Source organism: Brachyistius frenatus, unplaced genomic scaffold (assembly GCF_029030835.1).
Source record: "Brachyistius frenatus isolate BFR_SWC_R1_liver_20210118 unplaced genomic scaffold, ASM2903083v1 Contig_113, whole genome shotgun sequence".
Classification (NCBI taxonomy): Eukaryota; Metazoa; Chordata; class Actinopteri; family Embiotocidae; genus Brachyistius; species Brachyistius frenatus.
The window spans coordinates 787,501-814,140 of record NW_027210712.1 but is presented as its reverse complement, the minus strand read 5'-3'; the positions used below and the strand labels follow the sequence as shown (position 1 = coordinate 814,140).

Genomic DNA, 26,640 nt, shown 5'->3' with positions numbered 1-26,640 from the left:
AATTGCACCAGAGAGATGTCAGACCATCTGCGACCGTGAATGTCAGACTTTCAGAGACATCCAGAATTAAATATCAGAAATTGTATGCAACATTTCAAAGTAAAACATAAAATATAAGGTCATTAATAAAGCCTCGTGTTCGTCTATGGATGTCTGGCCTATTATTTTCAAACAGTTTAGAATTGTTTCAGGACTGCTGTCAACCCTGGATGAGGTTGTTTTTTTTGTTGTTTTTTTGTTGTTGTTTTTTGGAGAGTGAAGGTGCTAACGTGGCTACTACATTGTGCTTTCACACCGTTACGTTCACGTTATCGCTGCCGCTTCCGCTGCTGCTACTGCTGCTACTGTTGTTGTTGTTGTTGTTGTTGTTGTTGTTGTTGTTGTTGTCCGTGGCTTTCTTGTTTTTGCTCCTTCCTTTGGTGTTCGGCAGCTTGTTGTCCTTCTTCCAGCGCATGCGCCGGTTCTGGAACCAGACTTTCACCTGCCGCTCGGACAGGCAGAGCGCGTGGGCCACCTCGACGCGGCGGCGGCGCGTGAGGTAGCGGCTGAAGTGGAATTCCTTCTCGAGCTCCAGAACCTGCTGTCGCGTGTAGGCCGTCCGCAACCGCTTTGGCTCCGGGCCCACGTGGTTCGGATTAACTAAATAAGAACAGACGGAAAGATAGGTCGGATCAAAACCATGAGCCAATTTTGTATTTATGTATTCAATTACGTACATCTAATTTTGCTGCTTCTATTTTATGTCACTGCTTTTATTTAGTTTTAAATGTAATATTAATATCGGGGGTTACATGCAATGTATATAACGTAGCCTATATTCGGTACATTTTTCAAAATAAAACCGAACGATCCTTAAAATCTAGCCTTTTAAATTCCTATTTAAACATTATTGCAGTTAATAATATTGTGGCTTCTTTTTTTGTGTGTGTGGTAACCTTCATTTGTGGTTGACCGGGAAGAGCTCCAAGAAACGATTTTTTTACTTTTAACTTGCAGCTTTTTGTTCAGCCTTTTTGCACACCAGATACACACCATTTTGTCCGTATACACACACACACACACACACACACACACACACACACAAACACGCTGTAGCAGGGCCATAAAACTTTATAGGGGTTGTAATTCTCGCTGACTCTCACTGAGATCGTAAATAACTCGACCAAAAAAAAAAAAAAAAATACCGGCGCTCACAAATGGACAAAACACAAGACAGACAGACAGAAAGACAGACAGACATGAAGGGAGTGCGGCTGGCAGATGAAGACATAAACAAAGGAATTAGAAAGACAGAAATGATGGAGAAATGAAATCTCGAGTGTGAAGTAGACATGGACAGATTGAAATCTTCAGGTCTCCCTCACCATGAGCGATGTGCACTTTCTTCATCCACGGGTAGACAACAATAGGCGGCTTGTCCTTGTTCTGGCAGGCCGTTTTCCTCTGCACCTGAGCGGGCTTTGCACAGGTCATCCAGGCCTGGCAGTGCAGGTCAGAGACCCTCTCCTTACCGGGGCCGTCTGCCTCTTTGTAGACCGGGTAGGTCGCACCTTGGTGCTGCGAGTGGTCCTCTCCATCCTCCCGGTGATGCCCCTGCAACGAGTGTTGATAGCCGGTTTGTTGTGGTGTGTATGGAGGCGGAAGGGGCTGCACTGGCTGATAGCCCCCTCCATAACTACCACTGTCCTGGGGGTTGTTGTAATACCCCCCTTGGTCACTAAAATTACTGTAATCTTCTTCACATGGCGGGAACTGCGGCTCAGCATATTTACAGCTCACCACGTAGGACTCCATGATTGATTTATAGCGAGGCTGGTAGGAGAATACTAATTTTTCTTTCTCTCCCCTCTCTCTGTCTCTTTTTCCCCCTCTGGCATCAAGCCATCCTGCGGCTGTCAAATAGACGGACGGCCGCGCGGGCCACGTGACCCAGCGGCCAGCCAATGAGAGGCGACACTTTGGGTTGTTTATGTCAGACGTAATGGGATAAATTGGAGGAAAAAAGAAAAAGTTCATTATGGGGCTAATGAAGATTTGCCGGCTGGGAGAAATGACCATACAATTAGACGTTTGTGGACACTGAAAAATAACCTTAAAAATCTAACAAATTGTTATTCTGTAAAGTGTAATTGAAAGAAAAATTTGAATTCTAGAAATTCTAGAAAAATTATAATATCTATCTATCTATCTATCTATTTTCTACCAATCTTTTAAATCTATCTATCTCTTTTTCTATCTATCCTTTCTATCTCTATCTATCTATCCTTTCTATCTCTATCTACCCTTTCTATCTCTCTCTTTTTCTATCTATCTATCTATCTATCTATCTATCTATCTATCTATCTATCTATCTATCTATCTATCTATCTATCTATCTATCTATCTGTCTGTCTATCTATCTATCTATCTATCTATCTATCTCTATCTATCTACCCTTTCTATCTATTCTACATCCCCACCCCCTCCCACACCCAGCACCTATTCAGAACCCATAGACTGTAGATTTATGACTTTTAGCTGACTGACTTTTACCCCCACAGATGGCCGGGCTGAAAAATTAATCTCACCCATATTGAAGGACGGCGGGGCCATATTTGGCCTTGTGGCGAGTCAAAGGGACGGACAACAAAACGTGGCCGGTCAGAAAGGCCTCCGATAAAAAGAATGGGAATAAAAGGTTCCCAGACAGTGACTAGTAGTTGGCTTTGTTAGGGCCGGGGGTCAGGTCGAGGTGTCCCGTTCACAACCACCATCAACTCTGCTTTTTAAAGGAGGGGTGGCTAAATGCATTGCTTGGCTTAAAAAATGATGCTAAAGCATGCTGGACCAAAGAAGATGTGACAGGGGTTAAAAAAAAAAAAAATGAAGCTGAATTAAGTTGGATGCCCCACCTGACAAAAGTGAAAGAGATTAGTTAGAAAGACGTTAAATTTAAGCCCTCACAGGAAGAAAGTCACTCGTATTAAGTTTATTTTTGGTCTTTCGGTAACGCTTTTCTGTTCAAAATGCCAAAGTCTTAAAAAAAAAAACCTCATCTTTCCACTTGGGAATAGACAACAAATCCGTTATATCCTTCAGAATTTCATGAGGATTTCTTCTTTGGCTGCAGCTGCTCTCTAAGGTCTGAAGCTCAGCCAAAAACCTCTCTACAACTCCTGCCATGTACTTGTATTTCTGCCCTAGAAACTAGCTGGAATTAAAACTCCTACAAAGAGCAGAGGATAAAAAAAAAAATATGTTTTGGCTCGGCCGGGCCATCAGAAGAGCTCCTGTGGAGGTTGTAATGGGTTTGAAAGGTTCTGGCATGGCTGACAGAACATGTGAACTAATGAATATATGGCCTTAATCTATCCCATCTAATGACTCATTTGTTCAAACTAGCTCATAATGAATGACTGATAAGCCACCGGATAGGTCATAAATCTCATTTTTGTGGCAGTTTAAAGAACATTTCCATCCGTTTCAAAACTTCTTCTTTTTTTTAACATAAAATAAGCAAAAGACAAAACTCTTTGAGGTGCCCTGAAGAAAAAGGCACTTTATTGGGAAGTGTGAAGTTTACATCGTTTACTGGCAAACAAAACCTTTAGTTTCTTATCAGGCAGTTATCAACGTCATTACTGCAGCTGAGATAAAGCCAGATTAATTTTTTTTTTAAAGGCATTCACGTGCACAGATTTATGCAGAAAAATTACAGCCCGCGGAAGATGCGGCGGATTTTGAGTGGAATCTGGATCAGGTTTACGCGCACTTCCAGGACACGCGGATCAATATTGTGTTAAGGTGCTGCAGCCAAATTGATGTTTTGCTTTTGAAACGAGACTTAACTGAGCAAAACCTTAAATGGATCCAGGGGGATTAGACCCGGTGGCATCGTCCCATTTTATAGTGTTGAAAGAGGGACGACGTGACGGCTTTAACTTTCACCTCGCTGAAGCTACTCTGCGCACAAACCAAACACCCAAAGCTGCAAAGCGAAGGGCAGTGTCAGAATACAAAAGAAACAGAACCGAAAAGAGACTTGAAAAAGGAAAAAGCACGAAAAGCAGCCATTCGGGGTTTTTTTTTTTTTTTTTTTTTCCCCTTTCCCATGTCTCGGATTTTGACGGATGGTTAGTCATCGCCCATAGACTCCCCTAGAACCCAATCTGTGACCGAGGCAGCTCCACACACATTCGGTTCTACAGGGTATATATAGGCGAAGGTTCACGTCACGGCCGGCTGCTGATGACTTCTTTTTTGTTGTCGACAGAGATTTACACTCATAACGTCCTCTCTCGCATTTCTTTTTTCTTTTTTTTTTTTTCTTTCTCCTCCCACCACAGAGGACATTGTATTGACTAATGCTCTGCCTAGAAATAATTACAGTCCTTAAAAGCACTAGTCAACCTTCATTTTTAAGATGTGCATGTTCCCTGTTGTTCGGCGTGTCATTGTATAATTTATTGAAACCATTAATGGATGCTGTAGCATGTAGCTCTCGACATCAATAACTCATTACAGGGCGTAGGCGCGTTAATTTTGATACATATGTGTAATTACTGTAAAGCAGTGAGATCATCATCGGGGAGACTGGCAGCCCCGGTAGCGCACCGCGCTGGATACAAGGTGGATATCGGGTTTGGGGGGGGGGGGATCTGTCCGGCGGCGCAGTAGAAGAGGGATTTACAGCAGGAGGGGAAGCTCATCTTCGTCATGTCAGACATGGCGACATGATGGGTAACAAAGTCCTTTCATAAATAACGAGTGGACAAGTGACGTGAAATGAAATGTCTCTTTGTTACTAGTAATTGAACTACACCGAGGTGTTAGAAATACGTTGAAATCCCGTATGGATGTTTTAAAACAGTCTCCATGATGAGACGTCGATCAGCACAGTGCAGTTTTCAAGTCTGACCTTGGTCGTAATGAGCATTCGTTGCTCTTCCAATGAGTGCCAAGCCTTTTATTTGACGTATATGTACTTTAACCGGGGTCGGAAAAAGAGATGTTGCATCTAGAAACATGAAAATGAATGACTTGCTTTAGAAATCTGACTTGGTTGAACAGATCTTGGGACACAATGTCTGTGTCCCGATATGCTACGATACTATTAAGTATGCCAGAGAAAGATTTAGTGCCTCCCCAATACCTAGTATGTGAAATGTAGTATGCCAAAAGTACCAGGATGCCCTACTACATCCGTTTTGTATTTTGCAGTGTGCAGGCCAGCATGCTACTCTGACCCACAATCCTTTGCGCAGGAGAAAGATACGTCACATCAACTGAGCCACAAAGAGTTGAAAAGAAAAGAAAAGAAAAGAAAAGAAAAGAAAAGAAAAGAAAAGAAAAGAAAAGAAAAGAAAAGAAAAGAAAAGGCATTAAAAAGAAGCTTACTCATTCCAAATCGCATCCTTTTCTCTAAGTATGCGATTTGGGACGCAGGGTTTAATTTAGATGTTTGATAACAGCCATGCAGAAAACAACCTATTTTACAGGCGGTCAGCAGCGGATAGCTCGAACTCTCTTACAGTTTCAGCACAGCGCAGTCCAGCTTTACAGCTTTGAAGATGACAGCTGGTCACCTGCCAAAACTTTGCTGGTAAACAAGCAGCCGCAGTGCAAACGTGAGCAGCATTTGAAGCTCATAGTGGGTCCTTTCTGGCCTGGACCTCCAAATTGGACTAAAAAAAAACGAGGATCACAGGAGAAGATTTCCCTGCAGAGTAAATCAAAATTTCCCATTTCAGTTCCTACTGAAATGCATTAACGATGGTCCCCAGCCCCCTTTTACAATTTTACTGTTCAACATCTGCTGTCAACAGCCGGCGAAAGCACCTACAAGTCCCATCCAAGGACGTTTGAATTCAAGTGACAGCGTAGACATGATTTGGTTATTGTTGTTATCGTGAAGACTGTTAACGGCGGGATATATTTTAAAGAATAACATACAGGATGAGATATGTTATTGCTTTATACCCCTTGTAAGTGCCACGCTTTACTGAAGGCCTCATTATCCTCGTCGTTTTCCATTCCCACACCTCAACGTCTTTATTCAAACAGCGTAATGTATTACCATGAATATTGCTGACATTTGTTGTGCATGTGTAAATTATTCGGTCAAGATGCCACAGGGAGTTTCTGTTTCCATTTCTTGCCTCGGGGCTGTTTTTTGTGTTCTGGCAGACGCTCATTCCTCCTGTTTACATGTACTAAATTCCCATGGCTGGCTGAATGAGTGGTTGGTGAAAAGTCAGAACCATTTGTTAACACACACACAAAAAAAAGAAGAAGAAGCTGTGTGTGTGTGTGTGTGTGTGTGTGTGTGTGTGTGTGTGTGTGTGTGTGTGTGTGTGTGTGTGTGTGTGTGTGTGTGTGTGTGTGTGTGAGAGAGAGAGAGAGAGAGAGAAAAGAGCAGCAAAAAGTTTGTGTGTAGCTTGATTGGTTTCACATGAAACAGTGGGTAAGACAAATACAAAAGAGCTTTAAATCCTGAACAGTTCAGATCGATTCGGTTGACTAATGAAACTGAACCTTTCTGCAGATCCCAAACCTTTTCAGTTTGAACTATTAATCCACACCGCCTGGAAAAAAAATAAAATAAAAAAAATAAATAAAAAAAGGACTTTGACCTAAAACTTTCATTTTTCACAATTATTCCAGCCTTTAGATTCCTCTGCTAAATAGGAGTCAAAAACAGGAGTCATTAGCTCTTGCCTCTTGAATGGGGGCCTCCCCAGCTCTGAACTTTGGTGGACTTTTCTTTTTTTTTTAAAGAGGCAGCAACAACAACAACGGAGTGATGTTTGGCTTTTTGAAAGAGCATTCTTCTTTTAAGAATGTAGCCTAGCTGCCGTCGGGTCGCGGGGGGGTCAATCAGAATCGTTGACCGCTGGTTCACCGTTTCATTAGTCCTCGCGCTGGACAGGGCAACGCAGGGGCTCGAGCTGGGGACCATCCAGAGTTCACGCGGCCTGCGGGAGTCGCGAGCCCATTGTTCCGCGCGGTTCTCCCTCTCCCTCTCCCTCTCCTTCTCCTTCTCCCTCTCTCTGTTGTGTGTGTAGATAGATTATTGTTGTGCAAAGGCGAACGCTGCTCCGACATCAAAGGTTAAAGGTCCATTTTTATATCCAAATATTGTCCACAAATTTTAATTTGAACAGATTGGACTATTTTGCCTTTTTTTTTTTTTTTTTTTTTTTTTTTTTTTGTCCTGCTGCTGTTTAAGAACCCGTCATATATCAATTTTTAATCATTGGGAAAGTATTGATTGACGTCAGCCCCGGTGTATGTTTAATTACTCATTTTCACCCATGTTGTCTCTTTGAAAATTCAAGCTGCAGACCGATGTTTTATATTGGATGCTTTTCAATTCATACATTTTCCTCCCAAGCTCGTTTTCCAGGTTTAATTTCATCACTCGGGTCTGCAGCTCGTATAACAGGCAGGTTATCTATACACCGCTTTTAAAAGAGACTCATAAATAAATTCGCCTTCCCATCACGAGTTGGGTCTGTGGGATAAAGCCATTCAAGTTGTGGCTTTTCTTTCTTGGGGTCGTTTCACTTTTTCATCTTAGACAGGCTGACCGCCGGCTCACCCCTCCACCCCCGGCCCTCTGCCGGGTCAAAGCCGAGCTGAGAGCTGCTTTAACCCGGTTTAGACATTAACTGCGACCTCCAGCCCATCATGGGAACCCCTGTGCGCACCGTCTCGGACTGGGACCGCAAAATACACGACTGTAAACGGAGCAGATTATATGCACGATGAGGGTTTTTAAATCAAATCAGATGCTGCGCAAAGACTCACTGCAACCACCAAACCTATTCATTTTTAATGTAGCCATATTAGCCGCTCGTTAAAATCGCAGGTTCATCGTTTTATCGCTCTTATTAAAGTTTAATCATTCAACTATTCAGATCCATTTAATGGCTCTGAAACTGATATTGCATTTTTTTTTTTTTTTATCAAAATACCGGATACCAAAATTAATTTAGTTTGCCTGGTTTCCAGAATATTATAAACTAAGTGTTTGAGATTTTTTAAAAAACAAAAATTGCACTGCGAGGTATATACAACACAAATCATGCAGCCTCTATACATAACAATAACTGTAGCTCATGAAAACCTTTAAAAGTCTGTGTAGAGCCTGCACAGTTGCACCAATTATACCTAATGCAGCTCGCCGTTTTCATCAGAAATAAAGAAATAAAAGACTTTACTGCAGTAACCTAAAAAGAATAAATACAATTTGACAAAAATTATATTTTGACATTAACAAGTCAAATCCCAAATTTAAGAGATTTATTTCTTAGAATGTTTGCCTATAATATTAGAACATTTGCTGCAGCGTGCAGCTTGAGTCTCTGCTCTGGTGTTCTGCAGCCCTCAACATGATTTAGTCAGCGGTTGTTTCAAAGATTAATGTCACTCTTTTAATGCAGTGTATTTTCGTGTGCGTGTGTGTGTGTGCGTGTGTGTGTGTGTGCTTGTCATGCGGTTATGGAGCCGAGTCCCCAGCTGTGACTGTAATCCAAATTTTCTCCCTGCCATAAACTGCTGCTTTATTCTCTCCTCGCTTCTGTTTACAGCCTGTAGAGGAGTCCCAGAGATAGCTGCAATATTTAACGTCACAACAAAGGGCCATAACTCGTGTTAACGCGAACTGCGTTCAGATATAATCCACACAAACATCCAGCAATGCGGCGAGAACAGGACATCATTCTGAATGCGGCAAAACATCCTCCAACCTGCAGACATGAACGGACCAAATGTCGCGCTTCGTCTCTGTTCCTATTATTATTATTAATAATATTAATATTATTATTAGGAATATCATAGTCCTAAATGGGAGATTATCATGTCAAAACGAGCATTAGCCTGATAATCCTCAACATCTGGAATAAGGTTTTGCCGGACTGAAGAACACGCGTGCCACATCGAAATCCTGCACACACACACACACACACACAAGTATACCGATATTATTGCGCGTACAATGATTTTCTACAAAACATGTTAAAACACAAACCCCGTAGACATTTAAAAACGAAATAAAAACAACCAAAGGAATTACAAAGAGCAGGTTGTTGGCATCGTGAGTAAAATGCAGATAAAAAAAAAATTAAATCTGAGTCTAAACAGTCCTCCTTTAAATGAGAGTTCCCACGAAAGACCCTTGAAAAATCCTAGACCTTAAAAAAAAAAGATGCTTTAAACAAAATTATTATAATTATTTAGTGAATTGCCTCATGTATATTTTTAAGGATATTAAATGTTTATTAAAAGCACTAAAAACTCTTTCATAATTCTGCATCTCTGACAATTTGTATCCCTCCTGAACAGTTTTACAAATAATTTTTTGACTTTATAAACTCGAGATAAATAAGCAGAAATCTCTTAAAAGAGTTCAGTTCTTACCCTGAAACACGTCTTGAATTTATCCGAGATAACTCCGTGAAATTCACCGAATTTGATGTCCGGAATTCCAAAGACTGACTTGTACTCTCAGTTAATTAGATTATATATTGGACTACAGGTGGATCTCTCGACCCCTCACTCACTCCACCAAGGGCCTTTAGGTGGTCCCCCGACCACCGCTTTAATTCGGGGTACACTTCCCACCCCCCTCGTCCCTTTTGCCCCCCCCCTCCCCTCCCCCCTCTGCCCCTTTTTACAGTCATAACTTCATATCTGTGCCAAATATGAAAACAAGACGCACTTACTTTCTGCTCTGCTCTCGCGTTAAAACCCGATGTTTTGGAGTAAAATCCCCCGCGCGCAGCGGATCAAAACGGATTATTGGACGCGTCGCCGCGGTTCCTCTCAGCCTCACAAAGAGCATTCTGTTGATTTCGGACAAATATCAGCTACCAATCCCATCTGGCCGCCTGTCGGCTATTCTCTCTGAGTTATATTTTGGGGCTTGTCAAACCGCCGGCAATAAAACACACTTTATTACCGTCACGTGCTCAGCTTCTTTTTTTTTTTTCTTCTTCTTCTTCTTCACTCCCACAAGGGTTCATAAATTATTAGGCCCCTGAACCGAGAGCCACTTTATTCGATAATGGCGCCAAAGAAAAAAAAAAAAAAAGAGCTTTAATCTGTGGGGGTTTGTGCTGTTAAGAGATTTTTTTTTTCTTTCTTCTTTTAAATGAACCGTTTTGTGGTCGTTTCGGTTGCATTGTATTTGTCCACTTTTCGATTTTAATTTTTTAGCAAGAGTTTCTCTCTTTTTGAGGATACTAAAATAAGACTATTTCCTTCTAATTTACGAAGTTTTAATCGAATTATTGTCAGTTTTCTTTCATTGTGAACGGAATAAAAAAAAATTAAAAAAAAACTCGTGCGTAATTTCGTGTGTGCGTAAAACAGGGAGTCCGCATGCACGTTGGGGACCTCCCTGTCTTTTGCACTGCAGCACTTTCCTCTAAAACAAACTGAGAGAGAGAGAGAGAGAGAGAGAGAGAGAGAGAGGCTGAACGCTGCTTTGCATTTCCCCGGATGTGTCTGGAATGCTGTTCGGAGCGTTTGTTTCCTGCTTTGATTTCCGTAAATGGGGAGCAATAAAGCCATAAACCGGCCCTGTGAAAACACACCGCGGCTCCGCGTGTGTGTGTCTTTGTGTCAAGCTGGACACCGCTTTGCTTGCTTTAGCGGCTCTGCGGCTGCTGAGGACGTTTAAGTGTCAAAACAAGACATTAAACCAAAAGTTACACATAAATATCTTTGAAAAAGACGCTTCGAATGACTCACAACAAAACACGGGCCTGCTGCTGCAAATACAAAACCGCTGGCCTATCACTGAGAAGAAGAAGATTAATAAACAAAAATGTTTGGATTTCAATTTAATCAGCGCGCATCATTGAGCATCTATCCACTGAAATGTAACACGTAATTCACGTTATTTTAATGTTCAACAGAATAACAGGCTTCTCTTGTATTTTTTTTTTTGTTTGTCTTTTTCAGAATTTTTGGAGAAATTCCCCCCAAACGCTCAGCAACCGCCTGACTCTTAAATATATGATTAAACGTTATTAATAATGTTGAGGCAGATGTTCATTGTTTAAGTACTTCACAGTGCAGAACATCTTTTCTTTAGAACAAAGCGTCAGCGCCGGTTTTTTTTTTTTTTTAAACCACAAACCAATTGACTGGATGATTTACTGCGCCTCGGCTTGGCGTCCTGCCTAATGACGCCTCCTAGCTGCTGTAACTGAAAATCACAACCAGACCGGCCAAAAAAACAAACCAAAAAAAAAACAAAAAGGTCCCGGGACACAGAGAGAGAAAGAGTCCTTCCGGTCGAGGTGCAATTTAAAGCACAAGAACTCTAATGACCTCCAAACTGACCGAACTGGAGATGATGTCTGTACCTGAGTCTGGACGGACTGAGGCTGATTTAAATGAGCTCCAATCTGTGCTCATGCAGTTCTGTAAAATGTCTCTACTGAGTCTGTAGCGCCATCTAGTGTTCAAAAGATACTGCGAGAAGCCAACAAAAGATGCAGCATTTTTTCCCTTATCTTAAAAAAAAAAAAAAGAAATAAAAATGTTGGCCTCTTTGGCAGAACTAGTAGTATTTTCATTGGGAGCTTCCAGCGACAGTTTTTCTTATCGACAGTATAGAAACGAGTTTTGTTTTGTCTCGTATTCTCATGCAGATGTTTCTCCATGCAGGTGGATGCAGGGTTTGTTCTCTGAGTTTCGAGCAGCATCTGCAGTGTGCATCACATGTTTCTTGACTGTTACCGCCCCCTGGTGGCTCATAGTAACAATAGCACCCCTAGCCTAATGACTGAAGATATGTACATCTATTACCTGATTTATCAACAGTTACATCCTGTTTTTTGGTTGTTTTTTTTTAATTTTCTGTTTCTTAAATCCACTTGGAAATTTGTTAATTTGTCAGAATATGAAAAAAAAACCCGGATATTATCGAGTTAAATCATTGTTGATAGATAATGAAATACATTTTCACTCTTGTTTTCTTTAGTTTTACCTGAATCCGGTGAAAATTGCCAACTTCCTCGAGCCCTTCGGGATCTGAAAGAGATGTTTTTAAAAAAAAAAGAAAGAATCAGTTCAATGCAAAACGTTGAGCTTCTGAAAATGTGACGGTGTCAAAGAAGAGAGGCTTTTAAAAACCAGAAATGATCCTCGTGGATTCTCAAAATTCGACTGTAGTTTATTTTGCAGTTGTTTGCTAAAATCAAAACTCTTCAGGACAAACCTGCAGGTCGTTTTCAAGCTTCGTGTTTGTCTGTCTGAGTCTGAAGTCTTTTGCACCGTCCTGCAAGGACAAAAAAAGAGACGAGCTGTGTTTTATCTCGAACACACACACACACACACAAACACATCTCACACCAACACGTCTTTGTTCCCGCCTGCCTGTCTTGTCTCTTTTCTGTCGGTCACCGCCTTTAATTTAATGTTTGCCTCATTCTCTACGTCACCGTCTTCCCTATCTCCTTTTGTCTCTTTGTTTCTCTGCTACACACACTGACATAAAAACAGGCACACACACACACACACACACACACACACACACACACACACACACACACACACACACACACACACACACACACACACACACACACACACACACACACACACAGATTCCCTGCCGCATTGCAGTAGGTTGTAAATACTGAGTGCCAGCTGAGCTCGACTGAGCAGCACCGGTGAAATACTGTCTTTGTTTGTCCGTATCTCTCAAACACCCCCGCCCGCTGCCCTCGCCAAGAAAGAAAAAAAGAAACATCAAATTTGAGAAAAGGGAGAATATACTGTCTTTCTGCCGTCTTTGTCGCTCTGACACTTGGGCTGCCCTCATAAAGAAAGAAACGTCAGTGAAAACAAAAACATGGGGGGAGAGGAGAGGATTCCTTCTGTCCGCTTCTGTCCATCTGTCCAAGTCCGTTTTATGGTGGAGGGACGAGGAATTCAGTCTTTGGGGGCCTCGAAAGAATTCGGCGTGAGCGAAGAGAACGGGACAAAGAGAATATAGATATTTTCTGATATCATACGTGCAATCAGAAAGCAGATTATCTCCGTGGAAACCTCATGGCTCTTAACAAAAAAAAAAAAATCACTTTAAAACAAAAAGAAAATAATTTGCATAGTTTGCATTGAACTAATAATAAAGTTGTTGTTTTTTTTTTCCACCTGAAGGACACATAAAGCTACACGGTGTCATAAATGTAGTATTGCGAAGTGAAACGGACACACATTTATGAAAATGACCAAATTTGCACGCATGTGCGTTTTGAAGATATTTGGTAAAGTGTCTCCTTTAATGAGAACTGCTGCAGGAAGCAGTTGGTATCATCCTTCTGCAATATGAAGTTGGACTGATTACCTCTCCAATGCATGCAGATATTGCACTACTATGGCGTTTTTGACTCATAAACAGACATAAATGTAGGTATAGGTGAAGGTTTCCTGCAGCAGGTGTGGTAATTGTACCGACTTATTAGTAGAGGATGGTATTGCTTCCTGCCTGTTTTTCCTTGTAACATTTTTACAGTACCCTGATGACTTCAACAGGATTCCTCTCATTTCTTCTGTGTGCAGACACATTAGAAGTCGTATTCATCTTTGCAATTATACGTTCTGATATTCAGTAATATGCAGCACACTGTACAGTCTGTAGAAAAAGCCTGCTTGTGGTTGAATTCTCCTATTTTGCAACATGATATTAAATCTCACCGGTCCATGGACCTTCAGAAAATACGTAATTAATGGATTCAATTGATCGTTTTCACGCCATCACAGCTGTTCAATAACAGTTTAATGTTTAGGGCTCAGTGTTGTTGGTACCTGCCGGACTCAATTTTTCTCTGCAGCATTCCCAAGATCAACAGACAAAAAAAAAAACCAAAACAGAAATCAAATGAAATCAAATAATCGAAATTTCAGCCAGAAATCAGTAGAAATCCATTTTGTTTACAAAAATAAGTTTAGAAGAAAAGATTTAGACGATGGAAACATGCACCAAAAAAAATGTGGGTATGTTTTTCACCACTTTCTTTTTTTTTTTTTTTTTTTTTTTTTTTACAGCCATTTGGTAACCAACTAATTTTATATCTGATGTGTGTCAACAAATGAAGCCCCCGTTACAGATTTTTACATGAAAACACAAAATTGAACGAATAAATGAAAAAAAAATGAAATAAAAAACTCGGATTTTACAGCGAAACAATGAGCAGTAGAGACAAAAAAAAAAAAAAAAAAAAAAACCTGGAGGGAAACTGTTTACCTACCGATCATGGAGGCGCGCGGGGTGCCGTGGAGCAGCTCTGTGCTGACGAGAGCGCGCGAGGCAAGGTTCCCCGTGAGGGTGCGCACTGCACGCGCACACATGACGGTCAGCGGCCAATGGCGGCGGGCGTCGCCTCGTAAAACCCGTTTTTATGACCCGTGTATGTATGTGTGTGTGTGTGTGTGTGTGTGTGTGTGTGTGTGTGTGTGTGTGTGTGTGTGTGTGAGAGAGAGAGAGAGTTTGCAGACAAAAAAAAAAAGGGAATCCGTAGCAGCTGGATTCAGGAGAAAGCTGCGGCATTTACAAATAAACAAACACTACGCAGACACACACACACACGCACGTACGCACACGCACGTACGCACGCACACACACGAACAAGACCTCGATAAATCCATTGTAAGCAAAACAAATAAAAAAAAAAGGCCCTTTATAATCCTTCTGCATTTTTATCAGGTGATAGTTTTCTTTTAGACCACAACGATGTCAGAATTTTTTAATGTAAACATAAAGCCAAATAAATGTCAAGCTGTGTCTGTTATTTATTGCAAGGAAGCAAAACGAAAACGGCATATACATTATAAATTCGATGCAGGCCTCAAACCTCCCCTCCCCACCCCCACCCCCCTCCTCCCAAAACAAAACAACAACAACAAAAAAACCCGAAATAAACGAAGTTACTCAACAGAAAATGTGTGTAATTTAGAGAACAAACGGACTGTATTGAAAATATCCAACTATCAAATTTCGGAGATCTTTTTGTGAGGTTATGCCTATTTTCTGCTTCTTTGTTTCGGTATATTATCAGTGTGAATAGTGGGACTAAAAATAATCGAAAAGTGGTTTACATTGTTTTTATGAGAATAAATTCAACAATCAACTATTACTTCAACTATTAAATGAAAACGGTCCTTTAGTTTTTGATTCTTTATTTAAAATTCCTGCTTGATGTTGAAATATTGTCACAGAAGTACAGTATTCTTACTAAACTTTTTTTTTTTTCAATTTAAACACAAATAATAAACTTTAAACCTATAATTTCATTTTATTTCTTATTTATGTTGACTGAGATTTTATTAAAGGGTAATCTGGGTTGTTGGACGACCTGAGTGGTGCAGTGATTATTACAGCCCTCTAACATTTGCTGCATGAAAAACTCCCTGTTAAGATTTGATCTGATTTTCCAGTTATTGGTTCAGCCTACTTGTAGCTCAACTTTTTTTCAATCCAATAAAATGAGCTAAATGTCCCAGTTCATGCCGTAGGCCCATTTTAGGCTGATATGAAAATGAAATTTTTTTTGTATTTGTTTTTTTTTTTTTGGTGAATTTTCCAGCCAATCATTTGTCTGCCCCCAGTGGCCATTTTGTGCTTTATAGCAATAAATATAAACATTGGTTGTGCTGTTTATGCTGCAGTCCTGTCACTTCACTTATTTTTTATTCAACCGAAATTTAAATAACTATAACCAGATTTGAGTGACTTAAAATTATACAAAACATCCAACATTATAGGTAAAAAGTTCCCGTCCAATTTTCAGCCTGGGTTTTAAACATCCCAGTGTGCTCTAATTTAAAGAAACATTAATTTAGTCACCATATGCTTGGAATGCATTTACTGTACTATAAGTTATGATTTTAAACTTCAACTTTCTGAAAGGTCTTCACGAATGTGTCTTCAGAGAGATGTTGTATTATGTATTTCTAACATTTGTTTCCATTTTAATGGCGATGGCAGCCGTCCTTATTTGGGAGGTTATAGTTACACAAATTGTATGTGCTTACATTTGAGTTTAAAGGAGTCTAATAAAAAACAAAAGGACGCCTTAAACAGTGGGGGAAAGAAAACCAGGGGAAAAAAAAAGAAGAAATTTTTGGTCTTTGTGCTTTTCTATTTTTGTTTTAACAAATTTGCCCTTTTTTTTTGTGTCTCTTTCATTAAATAGCTGTAAAATGAGACACTCAGAAGAGGGAGTTGAAATTTGAGATTGTAACTATAGTTTTTGTCCTCATTTTACTGAAAGTGTTCTCCGTACAGGGTTGCTGGCTTTGAAGGCTGTGATTAGGATGCAGATCGAGGGGGAGTGCAGAGACCTCGAAAGTTTTATTTTGAAGAGCGAGCAGAAAGCGGAAGTAGCATCACACACCCTGCTCACCACGGGCCTATCCCACATTTACAAATTTAAAACGACGATTTGTTTCATGACATGAAAGATGAAAATACTATGAACTCAAATCGCAAATCCCCCTCCTCTTAAGCTACATGCATTTCCTAATATTAATTTTTTTTTAAAAAGCCTTTTGATTTATGATCAAGTCTTCAACCATTTTTCCCCCAAAAAAATCTGCGAACATCTGAAACAATTTTTTTGTTTATATATTATTTCCTGAAAGACTTACAAAATATTAACACAGCAGCAGCTGCATTTTCTGAAGGTAGGCTCCTTCATGTTTAATGTTTCATCTTAAATTCAACCGCAAGATGGTTAAAGAAAAAAAAAAAAAAAAAAAGGTTATTGTGTAAAACAAGCCTTTTAATTACACTCAAATAAATTAACCTATAGTCGCAACTTATTGATGGCGGGCAGTTTGAACAGTTTTCACTCTGGCAGAATAAGTTATATGAATTGATCTCTGATCAGATGTGCCAATCATTACACCATAGAACAGCCACGCTTTAATAACAAGAAATGCAACACTCCCACGCAGCGGACAAACTCTGTAACTACAGATTTGAAGTAACCGATTTTTTTTTTTGATATTTTTTTGGTGTTTCTGTTTTTGAGTGTTTCATATTTTTAAATGTCCTGGTCCAGAGGCGTTAATTTGAGTTACCAGTCATCCTGTTGATAAACACATGCCTGATCATTTATTGCTTTTATTCAATAACTCCATTTCAATTTCTAAAAGGCGCGTATCATCACCTTACAGAACAGATTGGTCAATCATATATGAATCTTGGTAAATACTGTTACCAGCCTTAATAATACAAGAAATGCGTGCGTAGTAAACATTGATTTTTGTAATTATTTTGCATGTAATTTAATTATTTGGCCCAATGAGCTGTTGCTGAACCATTTAGGATTAATTTTTATGTTTTTACAAAAATCGTAACGAAAGGAAACGACGTTTAATCTGGAGAAATAATTTGAACATTATTTTCTGTATTTCAATTGCTGCAACAGAATAAATTTCCTTTCTTTAGTTCCCTGTTTTGGCCATATTTTATTTTGTGCTCCACATTTAATAAGAACTGCAGGCTAGAGGCCCTGAACGTATTTATATTTATAATTAGGGTTCGATTTTTCTTTTTAATTTTGCAAAACTAATTTCCTGTTTACATTTTATTGTCGTTACAAATACACACAGATACATGCAGTATAATGTCGCTGCATTTCTCTGTGCTTGGAGTGACGTTACGTGCATGGTTTAATTGTTTAAATTTGGTTATTCTGGTGGCGTCAATAATTAATACCTATATTCAATAGATAGGTCCTGTCATTCTTGTCTTCATCAGCTTGTGCAAATTATTTTTAACACTTAACTCTGAAGCTATTTTCGGTGCTCAGTCAGAGTATGAGGCCTTTATATGCCACTCATACTGTGTGCGTAATTTAAACATGTTATACTTTGCAACATGAGAAGAGACGTCTCTCCCCATCTTTTTATAGAGGCCTATAAAAAAAATACTGTCGTTTGGCAAACAGTGGTCCTGACTGAATACAATCTGATTGTTCAAACTTGGAGGTCATAGCCTCTAATTTTGGGACAATAGAGCTGCATTGCAGCCGGCGGCCTGAATTAAAGCGGGACAATCTGGATGAGTTTTAGGAAGAAGAACCATAAGACCGAATTAAGGACTCACATGATTTTTGGACACAAATACGATTTAACCCCCTTCGTGTACTGAAATTCCCTGTGTTTTGTGGTCTCGCTGTCCAAATGTGACTGAGGCTGTCTGGTCTCATCCACAGACAATGACTTTAACATTTAGAAGGACAGTTAGGGCTGCAAGGCAGGAAAAGGGCGTCCAATAAAACCATATAGTCCCGATGGCTGTCTGGGCTAAATGACTTTATGGTTCTCCGTGTGTGTGTGTGTGTGTGTGTGTGTGTGTGTGTGTGTGTGTGTGTGTGTGTGTGTGTGTGTGTGTGTGTGTGTGTGTGTGTGTGTGTGTGTCTCTGAGTTGGCGTGGGGTATGCGGCGGCGGGGGGGTGGGGGGGGGGTGGAAAGTCACGTTTATTCTCCAAATGCATGCTGTTGCTTTATGACCCTGCAGTAGGGATGAGCGCGGAGAAGATTATATGGCCCCAATAAATGAGGGGAAACCACGAGGCGCTGCGCTGACTTTGACAAAACAAGGAGGCAGAAATGTCCCTCTGTGGACTGAAAACAGACGCATGCGTACCTGAGAGCAGCGACACACTTTGACGTTGAGACAAAACCGAAATAGGAAAAACATAATAATTCAGATTACTGGCCTATAATCCAGTGAAATGTCAACCATGACATACTGCTGTATTTCTCTCTTACACAAACATAACGTGATATTGTGGGATAATAGCTCACTGGGAAAAAGATCATGTTATTATAATAAGTAACCATTTTATTGTAGTATTCTCCGTTTAATACGATGAATAGCAATACGATTGTAATTTCATGCTATTTTTCGGTTATAGTAGTGTAACAAAAGGAGGCCGACATAAAAAAAATGTAATTGCAGTAGTAGGTTTGAATTATTATTTTCCTAATTATGGCCAGTTAATGTTAAAGTTATACCTTAACAGGGACTGCAGATGGGAATTAGTTAGTCGCTAAATCTGCTACAGAACATCCCCTCTCCTTTAGAGATTAATGTACTCTGTACATGGACCCTACTATGAATAAACTTAAACTTATATTAAAGCTGATAATATCACGCCTACAAAAAAAAACGATAGACGGGAGAATCTCTTGCGTAAAATTGACACGCTTCAGTGAAAACAAAACAAAAACAACACAGACGCACAGAATTAACACTGATGTTGTAATACATCTTTTATTTTATTTTATAATTTTTTTTTTTTACAAAGTCACCATGAGCAGCTTATTCAGTTGAAATGACCGGATGAAGGCCTTGATTCTTCACGTCGTGACTTGCTGCTGGAGGCTAACATAGCCTGTTGTTTTTCCTCTTCTCCCACAGAGAAGCTGCGAGTCCATCTCGAGAAAAAAAAAAAACGCGACAACAATACCTTTTTTTTTTTAATATCCCTCTAATATTTCTTCAACAGTTTATATTCTTAAAATGGAAATATTTTGGTTGTGCGTTGCAATCCGTGTAAACGATTTTACAGGGACTGAAGCTGTTTATTCCTACAGGAGGTAACAGTGAAACAGAAAAACAACCGACAGAGTGTGTGTGTGTGTGTGTGTGTGTGTGTGTGTGTGTGTGTGTGTGTGTGTGTGTGTGTGTGTGTGTGTGTGTGTGTGTGTGTGTGTGTGTGTGTGTGTGTGTGTGTGGAATACAGGCATGACCATTATCTGCACATCAGACCCACAGTATAACAACAGATACGCACATATCAACAATGACAACAACAGCAAAACGACAACAAGAACAACAAATAGGCCCCATAAGGCTACATGCAAAGTTTATCAAAAACAAAAATAACAAAGACGTTTATTCTGTTCTGAGGAACAAAATGCTAAAAGTCCTTTCTGGTTAATATTTTTAGGGGAGACCCGGGTCGGTTGTAACTAAAAAAAAAAAAAAAAAAAAAAAATCACACGTGATGTATCGACCTCTCAGACAGCAGACACCTGAAACACATCAGGAGGCATGTGGCAGGTTTTTAATCGTTTGCATCTTTTTGTTTCTTTTATATGTAAAATTTCACAGATTTAAAAGCTACAAATAACTTCTATAAATAATTTAGGTTTAATCTTCCACTTGAGGCTACAAATGCAGGGTGTGTTGTATTCTCTAAGGATGGGGATGGGACATATTTAATTTCTGCACCAGGAATAAATACAAAAATTTAAAAAACCAGCAACAACAGAGCACTTCTTAAAGCTGGAAGCAAGAAGTTTGTTTTCCTATTTTAAATACTGGCTCCTCTGGCAAATATGTCAAAGGATCCAACAAGAAAGAAAACTTGTCGTTTGTGATTCATTTCTGCACCGGAGTATTGTGAAACTGTGCTTCAGTTTAAAAGGAAGTTGAGTCTGATCTGAACAAAGGAGCACACCAGTGAATTTCATCACATTTGAAACCCATTTCATGTTTTTCACCTTTTGGCAACATGCTGCTGTCATTTATTTGTTTTACATATTTTCACATGTAAAATCTCAGCATCTAACGAGCTTTCAGATCCACAAGTGAAATCTTGTTGTTTATGGCATTATTGACAGAAGCAATGAAACTGAACAGACTTGATTTCTTCCACAGCCAATGTGCTTTGTGTCTGAAGGTCAAATAACACTCAGCTATGCAGATAACTTCCCCTCCAAGTTCTGTTCACACTCAAACACTTGTCATGTATTTTAACTTTAAAATAAACAACACACCCTGCAACTGTTTTTCAGGCCCTGAGAGACGAGTGCTCGGTCATAAGATCACTCATGGGACTCGTCTCCTCTCTGATCGTTGCCTCTTCTCTTCTGTCAGGTTTCACGAGCAGGACAGTTGTGACCATAAATCATAAAGCACAAGACGGTTTATGTGACGTCAAGCCAGTTTCCAGTTTTAGATGCGAGAGATATGCAGCCGTATCAGAAACAGATGCGTTTTTTTTAAACACCGGCACAGTCTTTGATATGAACCGTGTGTGTCTGTGGTTCAATTTATGGATCTCCCTGTAAATGTTAACAGTTTCTTATTTACAACTTAAAAACTCTCCCCTGGTTGTCTTCATTTTTTTTTTTTTTTTTTGGAAACATGCAGATGGAAGATTTCTGCGCCGGAGTTCAGAGGATTGAACATGAAAAGGCCAAAAAGACATTTAGGTTTTATAAAATGCCTCCTTTTAAAAAAAAAAAAAAACAGTGTTACAACACGTCCCCGGTCTCCCCCTGTAGAGTTTTACCACTGCTGTTTTTCCAAGGCAGCCATGTTAGCTCTACAAATCTGTTGCTTAGTGACAGCTGATGGTTGCCAGTTGATGGTAAAGATGTTGGGCGTCTTGGATGGCTTTCCTTCACCTCCTCCTCCTCCTCCTCTCCTATATCCTTGGGAGTAAACAAAGCCTTGAAATCAGTCAGTCGTTTATACTCCTCCTCTCCCGGATCATCAGCTTCTTCATCTTCATCCGTCTGTTCTGGAACCAGATTTTGACCTGTCTCTCTGTCAGGTTTAAGAGTCCCGCCACCTCCAGGCGCCGATCCCTGGTCAGGTACATGTTGTAGAGGAACTCCTTCTCCAGCTCCAGGGTCTGGTGCTTGGAGTACGGACACCTCTTCTTCCGGGTCGATTTGGCATAGATCCAGCTGGCTGAGGGGTTTGCTGTGGAGGGAAGAAATGGGAGGTTGTTTTTTTTTAACAACACCTCACACCAGTGTACTTACTTTCCTCTGCAGGTGTGCATGTGAGTGAGGAGTTCAAAGACGGACATAAAAATCAAAGAAAGTATTCTCGGGAACACCTTTTATGAGTCTACAATTTTTGGCTCATTAGAAAAAGAAACAGTAGCACATGTTTCAAACAAGTCTTCATAACTAAAGACTTTTTTCTTTGGCGTACTGCTCCTTTGAACAAAACCTTTTTTTTTCTTTTTTTTCCCCATACCCTCACTTTAGCCTTCCTGTACTTCAATAATTTAACATAATGTGACATGATGTAAAAATCTGAGGTTTCTAATTTAGCTGTAGACCTTTTAAGATGAAAAAGGGATTTTTAGAAGGACAACAAGGAGCTGTAAATCCAGCAGAGTATAAAGAGCCTCAATCTGTGCTGATAAACAACCACACTGAGCCTCATTCTTACAATTATTAAACTGCAGTTGGGGAAAGATATTAAAACCTTTCGACTCATCAAATGTTTTTATTGGCCACTTACTAAAAAAAATAAAGCAGCCACAGAGTGCTGCGAAATTATGGTTCGACAAACAGCCAGCACAACAGCAACAAGTGTGTTGACACACCACTTTATAACAACAGAGGATACCCTTGCTCAAACTTTTTAATTATTTATTTAATGAAATGGACTTTGAGTTGGAAAGAATGTCCTGAAAACATTAATTTAACAATAAGTAGGCCCTCTGATGACAATTTCAAATGTTGTAAACCTAATTTGATGCACAAAACTAGTAGACATTTCTAGTTTTATTCTGTTGATACTAATAATTTTAATAAAAAAATAAGAATACTTGTTATCATTGTTATCTTAAGCCCAGTCATCATGTTTTTCCATGTTTGCCTTGTCTTTTTTGTGCAATTCAAACTTTTAAAAGTACATTAGTGGTTCTTAGGTTAATAAGAACCACAATAAGTAGGCTAATAATAATACAAAATAAAAGTTTACAGCCAAGATGTTTTAGGAAAGCTGCAAAAAATTAAACCTGCACAAGCTTTAGTAAATCATTTCAAAATTATTAAATATTTTGTGTAGATTTACCATATTGGTCATTTTTGGCAAAATAATCGTTTACCATTCATTGTAATAATAATAATAATAATAATAGTAATAATAATAACAAGAGGCTCATTTACTCATATGTTTGATCAGAAAAAGTCAGTGCAAGCCAACCTGCTCTTTTCCCTTTACTGACAAATTGCGAAATAACAATAGCACCTTAATTATTTTAATGGACAATAAAGTTTTACACTTTACCGTTTACAAGACATTTATAGGGCTATAAAAGTCATACACACACACACTCACTTACTTATACGCCAGAATCTCCCCCTTCTCCAACACACTCACACACACACACACACACACACACACACACACACACACACACACACACACACACACACACACACACACACACACACACACACACACACACACACACACACACACACCTGTGTATTGCCACTTCTTGGAGCTAATAAACATTCCTGAGTGGAGTGTATCTCTTTACCAGGGTCAAACTGCGGCTGTGTTTTCTTCTCCTCGTCCTCCTTCTTGGGCTCGGGCTTCGTCCCCAGCTCCTCCGCGGTCCCCAGCCGCTCGAGGACCACCTCGGCCGGGCTGGCGAAGCTGGACTCGTCGGGGCTGTCCCGTGACGGCGGTGAACTGTCGGGTTTAATTGCCTCGTACGTCGGGCTCGGGTTGGAGGGGTCACCCTGAGCGGGGAGACACGCGGGGAAACCGGACGAAACTTGCGACAAAGCCGGCTCCGATGTGGGGGTCGCCCCTTCCCAGCAGCGGACGAACCTGCTGTCGGACGCCGCCGAGGATGCGAGGTGCTCGGCGTGGCTCTGATTCTGCGGGCCGTAGTAGGGGTGGTGGTGATGGTGGGGGTGGTGGTGGTGGTGGTGGCTCAGGAGGTGATGTGGGTGAAAAAGGCCGGGGATGGAGGCACCGGGGGCGGGCTGCAGCTGCGGGGAAGAAGACGAGGAGGAGGTCGAGGTGTTCGTCCAGGGAGAAAAGCCGTTTAAAGTAGCTTTGTTGTTGGAGAAATGGGAAAAATCCGGGATGTGAGAGCCGGGGGTCCCCTCCTCCTCCTCCTCTGCTCCCCGGGCTGACTTTGCGCAACCGGCCGTCGAACCCTGCAAGCCTCCCGGGATGAAATGTGCACCGTACGGCTCCTCGGTCTGGAGACCCATCATGGAATAATAATTCGTTAGCGACATGTTTATTTTATTATTTCAATAAAAAGTCGCTTAAGTGCGACTGTAAAACGTTAGATGGGCTGGTATAGTGGCTTACATCCTACCCTAAAATGGTAGTAATTTTTTTCCTGCCCTTACCTTCTCCTCGGTCGCCTATTGGTTACACTGCGGATCACATGGTTAGACTGTATTTAGTCAGTAAAGGAAATAAATCAAATCATTCTTTTGTGCTCAGATATGTGATAGCAGGCCCACTGCAGGAGGACCTGAATGTAGGCGGTTTATTTTTATTTATGTTTTAACTCTGGACTCGTTTTACAAGATGAATAAAAAAAAGAAAGGTTGACGAAGCCGTTTGAAGTGTTGTCGAGGTGCTTCGTGCCAAACCTCTTTCAAAGAACAAAATTAATGGCTGACACTGTTTCTGGTGTTAAAAAAAAAAAAAAAAAAAAAAACCCTGTTCGTCTCCTCACAGTGGAAGAGGGCCGATTAACGCAGGAGAGGTGCTTTCTGGCTTTTGGCTTCTTGTGGACAAAATATTTCCTTTTTATTGGAATGACTAGTTTATTCCTCTTAAATAAGATACTATAAATTTCAGTGTTGGCCACAATGGACAAAATTACTGTTTAAATATGATCTGATTTTTATTCAAGCTGTCCAGTGATTTTTAATTTTTTTAATTTTTAGGCTATTTGTGCTTTCTTGACTACTAAACAAAAATCCGTATTTGCGTGTTTGTGCAACGCCGGTGGATTTACCGGTTCATAGAGAAAGAATACTCTTTTTTTTTTGTTTTTTGTTTTGTTTAATCTTCCTACATCTATCTGTAGACATTTCACCATTTTTTTTTTTAATCACAAAACAACTGCTGATTTTGTGATTGCTCATAACTGACGTGTTTGCGGATAATTAGTGATTTGCTCCTCGTTCTGTTGCATTTGATCTATTTAGCATAATATTAGGCGAGCAAATAAATCTCAATCTTAATCATTATGATAGTTTCACAAAGAGAAGCAAACTAGCACAGTGTGATACGCAGCAATTAAGTCCTCGTGCAGGAGCTGCTAAGAAAATGTAACTTGAAACCTTTGACCCATTGTGCATTAATTTGACTTTCATCTGTTCTGTGATTGTGTGACTGGTTGGAGAAGAAGATGAAAGACATGGTGGTGATGAAACTGTAAAACATAAACCAGCTGTGTTTTTTAGCAGAACTTCTTAAGGGCACATTGATGACTTGTGTTTTGTGCATCCTTAGCGTCACCTGCTGGCTGGGTGACGCCAAACTACGTTAAAAATACTCCAGAGGAAGGATTCCCAAACTTTTTTAGGTCAACATTAGAGCAAGGAAAGCATTCATTTATTAAGATCAGGTTCTATGGAAAATAATTTGAGAATATTTTGGTTGGATAAAACTCAACTTTAGTCATTTTAGTAATTTTATTCCAAAAGGTTAGAGTGAATTATGAGCAAAAACAAAATATCATTAAACATTGTGCAAACGTACAAATAGTTTTGATAATAATAACAAGATAATATTGCTAATGTTTTAGAAACTATCTGAAACTACCTGGTTCTTTAAGTTTTCAGCTCCAGCTTTGTCAGCCATTATACTTTTCAGAATAATAATAATAATAATAATAAAAAAAACGTTAATATTTAAGCTTTCCTGCCCAGAAAGCCTCTGGTGTATTTCAGCATTCAGAGCACTTTAACGAGTTTTTTTTTTTTTTTACTTTGCAGGTTGTAAAGTTAGTGGAATCTCTGATAAGTAGTTACAGAAACACATGAATCAGCACTTATAATTTAATTTAGCTCTGCTCCCTCAGGAGTCACGGCGGAGGGATGTCGTCATGAATGACTAACTGAGAGCTGTTGTAACCGCCTCTAGGTGGCGGTGTCATAATGACTGTTCTGGTAATGGTGTTGATGGAGGGGGAGGGAAGGGGGGGGGGGCTGAAGCTGCTGTAAAACAATGTGGAGTGTTTGCTGTGTAAAAGTCACTCTGGCTGCCATATAAATTTATATGACGGGGACTGTAAGAAGTGATGGGGAAGGTCCTGGCAACGCTACCCACAATGCACTGCCCCCCGGACAGAAACCATGGAGATGAGCTAAGAAAATCTGTGTAGTATTATTATTGTAATATTTTACAACTACTACGTTTTGTTCTTCATCATCCCAATACATGCATGTATAGGCATATAACTTATATCTTCATACAACTTTCTTTGTTGTGTTTTAAACTTTTTTAAATGCTTATATTTTGTTTAAAAATGCAAAACTTAAACTACAACTATTTCTATAACACTATTTCAATGCCACATCTGTTTTTTTACAGCCTGTACAATTATTAACTGCTTATATTTCACTGCTGCAGCAAGTGCTACAGCTGCAAATACTGCTATTAATACAACTGCACATGCAACCCTGTTACTCCCTCTTCTACAACTATTGATATTGCTGCTTTTGCAATAAAATAATTGCACAAAGGCTGTTACTTCTACGACTAATTTGGGCCAAAACTGTTTATTCTCACCAATAAAACATCACAATGCTTTGCAACAATAATATATATACATATATATATGAATAAAAGAGTTTAAAATGTGCTTGTATAGTTTAAAAAAAGAAAAA

General features: G+C 39.8%; 3 protein-coding genes across 4 annotated transcripts in view; 1 reads left to right on the top strand and 2 right to left on the bottom strand.

The window, feature by feature from the left end:
* The window catches only part of lnpk (lunapark, ER junction formation factor), a 51,402-nt gene that overhangs the window by 3,694 nt on the left and 21,068 nt on the right, over positions 1-26,640 (top strand). The window lies entirely within an intron of this gene.
* On the bottom strand, positions 290-1,794 carry LOC138629290 (homeobox protein Hox-D4b-like). Its single transcript, XM_069712900.1, has 2 exons — positions 1,365-1,794; positions 290-639 (listed from the first exon to the last, which is right to left on the bottom strand). The coding sequence occupies exons 1-2, from the start codon at positions 1,792-1,794 to the stop codon at positions 290-292; spliced, it is 780 nt and encodes a 259-aa protein (XP_069569001.1).
* LOC138629281 (homeobox protein Hox-D9b-like) lies at positions 21,483-24,067 on the bottom strand. Its single transcript, XM_069712893.1, has 2 exons — positions 23,310-24,067; positions 21,483-21,727 (listed from the first exon to the last, which is right to left on the bottom strand). The coding sequence occupies exons 1-2, from the start codon at positions 24,022-24,024 to the stop codon at positions 21,483-21,485; spliced, it is 960 nt and encodes a 319-aa protein (XP_069568994.1). The 5' UTR covers positions 24,025-24,067.